This window comes from Panicum virgatum, chromosome 5N (assembly GCF_016808335.1).
Source record: "Panicum virgatum strain AP13 chromosome 5N, P.virgatum_v5, whole genome shotgun sequence".
NCBI lineage: Eukaryota > Viridiplantae > Streptophyta > Magnoliopsida > Poales > Poaceae > Panicum > Panicum virgatum.
Window position 1 is genome coordinate 62,695,360 of NC_053149.1, and position 7,657 is coordinate 62,703,016.

The 7,657-nt window shown below is 47.1% G+C and overlaps 1 protein-coding gene across 1 annotated transcript; it reads right to left on the reverse strand.

Moving 5' to 3' along the window:
• Positions 1–2,334: 2,334 nt before the first annotated feature.
• LOC120676944 (cytochrome P450 704C1-like) lies at positions 2,335–5,661 on the reverse strand. The gene is made up of 4 exons (XM_039958294.1): positions 4,858–5,661; positions 4,432–4,758; positions 2,612–2,827; positions 2,335–2,517 (listed from the first exon to the last, which is right to left on the reverse strand). Exons 1-4 carry the CDS (start codon positions 5,659–5,661, stop codon positions 2,335–2,337), a joined length of 1,530 nt encoding a protein of 509 aa, XP_039814228.1.
• Positions 5,662–7,657: the final 1,996 nt, after the last annotated feature.

The following is a 7,657-nucleotide window of genomic DNA, read 5'->3' on the forward strand; positions in this document are numbered from 1 at the left end:
GATGACGCCGCAGTAGGCCTCGAGCTCGGTGAATGGGTCGAACGTGTCCTACTGCCGGACGGCGTGCTCGACGCACGCCAGCACGCGGTCGCGGCGGCCCAGGCGGAGCAGCCGTTCAACGTCCCTACGCACCTGCGCGCACCGCACCTTGTGGTGGCCGGACCACGCCAAAGCACGTCGCCGCTAGCCCCTGCAGTAATTGGAGCCGCACCGCCTGCTTCGTCGTCCGCCCTAGAAGCACGTCCAGCCTCCTCCCCCTCATCGAGCACTGAGCTAGAGCAATCGCCCCCTCCCATTAGTGCCGCCATGGGCCTCCTCCAGCATGTGCACCTCCTCCCCTGCGGCGCCGGGCTCGGGGTGAGAGCGAGAGAGATTGGAGAAGGAGAGAGGAGCAAATGTTGAAGACAAAATTATGATGGGGTTGTTTTGCAAATATTTGCCACAATGGCATCACATGGCATGCCGCATAAGCTTCGGGTGCTCGCGTGGCACTTTTGAATTAGACGAAGTGCTGTAAAATTTTTAATTTTTCCTTACCGATTTTACAACTTCCGATCACTAACAACATTTTCCGGTCGGAAAACACCGAAATCCGGTCGGAAAATGTCGAAAACCGAAATTTGAATTTCAAATAATTTTCTGATCGGAAAATCCGAAAAAACCGGAAAACCGAAAATTTTCCGTTTACGGAGCAGTCCGAAAAATGGTTTTCCGACGGAAAATTAATCCCTGGTGGCGAGTCCATGCCCGGTGGTGACGGTGAGCGCCAGAGCGGCTCGATTAAAAATCACTATATCCGAGTCGAAAATAATATATAGAATAAGTAATTTATGATAGATGCAATAAGAAATTTGAATTTATTCCAAGTCGATAACTAATTGCAACTAAATAGACTCATAATAAGTACAACAAAAGACTCGGATTGATTCCACACCTCTCTACTTGTGAATTGATTTCCGGTCTCTTGTTGTTGCAAATAGTTCTCAACCCGAAATAGATCTCAGTCTCTTGTTGTCTCTATCATAAATCTTTTACTCCCTACATATGTATTCCGGCCCGGATCCATTCCAAGACAACCGAACGAACCCTGGTTTGGACTGGAGTTGGAGAGAGACGGTCTTGAAGCGAGCTCTCACGAAACATGACACTTCGTGGCTTTGTCTTCACACACTTGCCCATCATTCTTCGTCGTCTTGGCCCTGGAACTACAATCACTCCGTCAGGACGCAGTTGGTGAATTTTATCGCACATCTCGTATCCTTCTGAAACTAGCAAGTTTCTTAATTGTGAAAATCCTTTTTCCCAAGTTTTTTCTAAGAAATACTATACACTTAATTTCTACTACTTGTTACGTGTAACTTTGTCAAATTACTAATCATAATAATCATCAGGACATTTTGTCCGGAAATATTTGTGAGAAAAGGTTCGCGCTCTCACACAATTGGTAAGCTAACTTCTTCCGCCAACCTATTAGGACCACGTCTACACATCTGCATGATAACTTTTAGACATAATTTTTACAAGGTTACTGTTTACAAAACTTGTTCAAAACAACTCAATCAACTAACAGTCTGTTCGGCTGGAAAAGCTACTGTTGCTGCTGAAATAACCAGCCACTAGCTCCAGCCAGCAGCCAGCCCCAGCCATTGTACATCCTAACCGTTTGCATCGTGTACATGAGCTCCAGCTCCAGCCCCGGCCCTTCAGCCTCCGCCCCCGCCCCCGCCCCCGCCGAACAGCTGGGTTGAGAACCAGCCAGCGGCAACCTCAAACCACCCAGCCGAACAAGACCTAATTTTTTTTACCAAACTTATTCGAATAATATTGCAAAAGAGAGAATCTACAAGCACCTTGTTCCGATAGCAATCCCAAAGAAGCTTTGTTAGATATCTGGGAAGGAAGAATTCCTTAGAGATCAAAATTTTGGTAAGTATAATGATGGCAAGTGGTATGACTATTTAAAAGCAAAATAAGCTTGACAAAAAGAGAGCAAAAAGAAAAAAAATAGAAATTAAAATTTAAAAGTTTGGGCTCCGTCATGTTTGTAGAAGAGTATTAACACTTATCATATCAAAATAGTAGACTATAAATATGTTTCATAATGGATCTAGTTATACAGTTATTTGATATTATAAATGTTATGGTTCTTTTTCTATAAATTTTGATCACACTTAGAATAATTCGACTTAGGACAAATTTAAACGCCTTTAAGATGAAGCTCGTAATTAGCTATGTGCTATTTAATAACTATCCATGCCGTACTTCTCCTTTTACATGGTAAAGAGCCGCAGAGGTTGAACTTCTGGTATGAGGCACGACGGCACGACGCCCACCTCATCGCCGGGGCGAAGCACGAACGTTGAGCGGCCCGTCCATTTTGAGCGTGAGCATAGGCCAGTAGCTCACGGTGGCTTTGGCATCCCACATCTCAAATCTAAAGAGGTAGAGAAGCACGGCCGCGAAGATTTTCATCTGCCTATACGCGAATTCCTTTCCCAAGCAGATGCGAGGCCCTGCCTGTAGATTATGCAATTGAACCAGACGACAAACATGTAACTTCAGTTCGGTCGTCCCAGTAGCTCGTATGGCGAAATAGTGTCAGAAAACGCACCTGGAAGGCCGTGAACTTGAAAGGGCTCTCCGGGACGAAGACGCCATCGTCGTCGAGCCACCTCTCCGGCCTGAACTCCTCGGCGTCCGCGCCCCATAGGAAATCCATCCTTCCCATGGCGTACGGCTGGTAGTTCACCATGTCCCCTTTCCTCACAGCGTATCCGTCCGGCAACGTGTCGTCCGACAAGCAGCACTTGGCATCCTGCAGCAGCACCTCAGTAGCCGCGCGCCAACGAATTGAAATCCGTCACCCGCCAATCGTGTATAGTCACATGGCGTAATGTTAAAACCTTACGCTGCGTGCCGGGTTTCGGCCGGGCACTGCCAACTTACGACAGGTACGGCGGGGTGTAACGAATATGGCACCATTTATGTCATTTCGAGTGATTTTAGTGATCGAATGACAACACAACACTTGGACTAATATGATTGTTAAGATAATCATTCTCAGGCTTTTAGGTTCAAGTGATGACAAAGAGAAAGAGAAGATAGGCGTAACAAGGCCCGAAGGGCCGCCCCTACGGGGGCCCGAAGAGCGCCCTAAAAGCTCTTCGGATCAGGAGCACCAGAAGAACCGACGCCAGGGGCATCGGTGCATCCGACGTTTGTCGGAAGAACCGACGCTATGATATTTGGTGCAGGAGGGAAACGAAGCCAAGTCAGCCTATAGGCACCGGTTGGACCGACGGTCCAAGAAAGAGCATCGGTGCATTGGGCGTCCTATGTTCCAGAGATGATGTCAAGTGCCCAGGAGAAGTTTCTTCAGCACCGGTTTAACCAACGGTGCATCGGAGTATGGCATCGGTGCAATGACGTCAGCGCCCAGGAGAAGATTCTTAAGCACCGGATGAACCGGTGATACATCGGTACAAAGCATCGGTTCAACCGGTGATCACTGCGTCAGCTGTCAGAAACTCAACGGCTACTTCGGGCTATGAGTGACCGGATGAACCGACGCTACCCCGCCAAGAGGTTCGGTTCTTCCGGTGATACACAGAATTTCAGCTGACCGTTGGAGCAACGGCTACAAGACTTGGTGGCCTATATATACGCCTCACCCCGGCCATTTGAAGATTGCTGGAGTCCCAAGACACCTCATACACATCCAAGAACATCTCCAAGCCATACAAGAGCTTTTAGATCATATCCTTAGCTTATAGCACTAGCTTTGTAAAGTGTGAGTGCTAGATTAGCTCTTAGTGAGTGTGATTGCAAGGCCTTGAGCCTTTGTGCTGTGGTTCTCTAGTGAACCAAAACAAGAGCTTGGTGCGCCGGCACCTTGGAGCGTGAAGCTCGCCGGCAACGTCATCGACCCTCCGACTTGGTGTGGAGCGGCGACGACACTTTGTGCGGGGGACGTGGAGACCCCCATCCTTTGTGGAGAAGCTCCTTAGTGGAACCCGGGGCCAAGGTGACCGTGATTGTGTTCACGGAAGAGACTTGGTGGCCGAGTAGCAATACTCTTAGTGAGTGCTACAACAACGTGGATGTAGGTGTGCCTTTGTGGCTAACCGAACCACGGGATAAACACCCGCGTCAAGAGTTTGCTATCTCCTATCCCTCTCTTTAAGCTTCCGCATTTCATACTAGCAATTTGTGTGCCTTTACTTTCATAGAACAATTTCTTGATAGGAAAGGCTATAGGTTGCTAAACTCTTTTGGGATAGGGGTTTCACACTACAACAACCTAGTTGCACATCTAGATAGCATGTTTTAATTTAAGTTTTGTGCAAACTAGTTGGAGCCATAGATCTAAGTTTTTATTAGTGCCTAATTCACCCCCTCCCCTTTTAGGCTAGAGCACCCGATCACTTTCACGGGGTACAGCCTGAGGGTCTCCGTCAGCGCCGCGTGCATGTACTGCATCTTGCTGATGGCGTCCTCCGTCAGTCTCGCGGCGAACTCATGGGCGCCGACGTCGCGGTCGCCGACCGTGGTGGCGGCGCGTACCTCCTCCGCGATCCGGTCCTGGACGGCCTCGTTCCTGCAGAGCACGTAGAGGAACCAGGCCAGAGTCCCCGCCGTGGTGTCGCGGCCGGCGATCACGAAGTTGAGGATGATGTCCCGGAGGTACTTGTTGTCGAAGCAGCCGGGGTCTTGCTGCCTCTCGAGCAGAAACCTCGACAAGATGTCCTCTTTCTTGGCCTGCGGCAGGAGAGAGATAATGTCCTGTCAGAACCTGCATATCCTTCTTCCATGGACCCACTACCCAGCATATATATTCTTTGAAGTCTTTGAGCTCACGAATTCTTGCTGGCCTCGGCCCATCTGCTCGATCTTCCTGTCGATGACGGCGTAGACGAAATCATTAATGGTGCGGACGGAGCGCTTCATGTCCGCCTCCGACAAGACGTTGAGGAGCCTCTTGGCCTTCCACAACGGGTCGATGAAGCGGTACAGCACCTGCTCGCTGGCGTCGTCGAACGCCCTGGCGAACGCCGCGCCCTCCTCGCTGCTGGACCCGAACACGGCGCCCAGGCTGACCCCGAACCCGACCTGGAAGATGGATTCCAGCGTCGACCGCATCAGCTGGTCGTGCACGTCCACCTTCCCCTCCCCGGCGGCGGTGGCAACGACGGCGGCGAGCTCGGCGGCCGTGTCCCGGAACACGGCGCTGCTGTAGTCGCGCAGCACCCGGGTGGAGAACTCGTGGCTGGCGACCTTCCGTTGGTGCCGCCACTTGGCGCCGTCCACGTTGAAGATGCCGTCGCCGAGGAGGTCCTCCATCACGTCGTGCATCATCGCCCCCTTGCCGTAGTTGGCGAAGTTGGCCTTGAGGACGTACTCCACGTTGGCGGGGTCGACGGTGTAGACGTCGTTGCAGGTCGGGGTGAGCACGCGGAAGGTGCGGTGCCTGCGGGAGTGCTCGGTGTGGTACTCCATCAGGCGGTCGTAGTTGAGCAGCTGGTGCAGGATGGTGCCGGCCACGGGCGGGTACTTCCGGTTCGTGCCGGCGCCGCCGCGGCGCCGGCGCACGGCGTAGAGCATCGCTAGCAGCAGGGCAAGCGACAGGGCGAGCAGCGCGGTGAGGCTCAGTGGCGAGTCCATTCCCATTCTCGGCGGCGAGCAATGGTGTCTCGGCGCGAGACACGGCCGGTAATCGTTCTTGTTTGCGTTTTGCGCTCTGGACTCTGGAGCTTGTGTGTTTCTGTGACCATCGCCATCGTCCTTGTCTTGCACCGTTGATATCCAGCGCCGTACCGGAATTCTTGGTCACATTATTCTTCGTCCTTTTTCCACCCTCTTACTGTTCCTCAAATCGTGCACTGTGGACGATGGGATTTGTTCTGCATGACTCAATAAACATGTGATTTCCTTTGGTAAGGAAGGGTGTCCTAGGCCCAAAGGTGTTTAATTTAGACGTAGGCTATGACCATTTTGAAATAATCTGTCTGAGTAATCCAGATTTATTTTGAATTATACTCAAATAAATGCTACAGTCGTGCGAATCCAATTGGATTGAAACTAACCTCTAAAATATTCTAATAATCTTACTATTACTAATTGAAGGTTTTTTTGGAGTCTCCACATGAAGCCACCTAAAATTCTAGGTGGACATTCTAAAAAATAGAGAAATCCTATAAATTCTCACAAAAAATCAGAAAATTCAGCTATCAATCCAACAATTCTAATTCAATAGCAAGGTGCCCCGCGCAAATAGCGCGGGTAGCTAGTTTTTTTCATTTTAACATTTTTTACTTCAAAATAATTTGTCCAAATATTCTTGATTTCATTGTTATTCTTTTGTTCAAATAGCACAGACCATGGTGTCACATTTTTTATCTTCATATTTTTGGTGGAAGATGAATTCTTAGTAAAAGTAATACATTATGCAGAAATATATCTTTTATGCTGAAAGTATTGTAGTTTTGGTCTTATAATGTGAATTCCTATTAGAGACTTTTAGGTACGGTGATATCTTTTATGTTAGTAGTTTTGTGTAGTCCGTATAGAATAAAAGCTTGCGAATGTAGTCTGGCCTCACTCAATCCAATTATTATATCTAGCTAGGGTGCCTATATTTGACTTCTCTGTGTCAATCTTGTATTGGCAGTGGCGGATGCATTCATCTACTTTGCTGAAGGATGTGTTTGCCATGGCTGCATCCATGGTGCCTCTTCCCGCGATAGCCACCGATGTAGGTGACGACATCATAGAAGTTGAGGGTTTCATCGTTGCAACCTCCTTCTTATGTAACAATTTGATTGTGATAATAGATAGATCACATCAGTTTATGCCTATATATATTTTCTTTTGTTTTCATACCAATGAAGAGTTCCTTCTATCCTATTCATCGTGAATTTTAATTTCCATATAGAATCCGAGTCATAGTAATCCATATACGACTACAATAAATCTAATCTTCTTCTATTTTCCATTTTTATATATTCTTCTAATACATCTATCGGTTGTAACTTGCATATATCCTTACCAACAATTTTTTTTCTAGTTTCCACCTATTAGATCTAAGCATTTTTCAAGTCAGACCCAAAATGTATGCAACTAAATTTAGTCCAAACTTCACATCTAGTTCCATACTATGGCCAACTTTCGAACCTAGCTCGAGCTTTCCACTATTTTTGGTTGAAAAATAATTAAATTGTAATATCGGGCTATGCTCTCATGAGGCTGATTCTCAAATATGATTTCCTCTGACAATCATGACCCTACAATGGTGTGGACTGGGCAAGACCGAATAAGTTCAAGCAGGGTCTAAAATGCTTGTGTTTACCACCTTTTAATTGATAATTTCTTATCCCGCAACATTAAAATGGTAGTTAATATTTTTATACTAAGTACTCTCTCTATTTTATTTACGTGTCGTATTAGGTTTGTTCTAAATCAAACTTGGCAAACTTTGACCAAATTTGTAGAAAGAAATAATAAAGTTTACAATACCAAATTTGTTTTATTGAATCCACCATAAAGTATAGGTTGATAGTGTATATGTTGGATAATATAGTTGTTGCTATATTTTTCTATAAATTTGGTCAAAGTTAGTTAAGTTTTACTTAGTACAAGCCTAATATGATATGCAAATAAA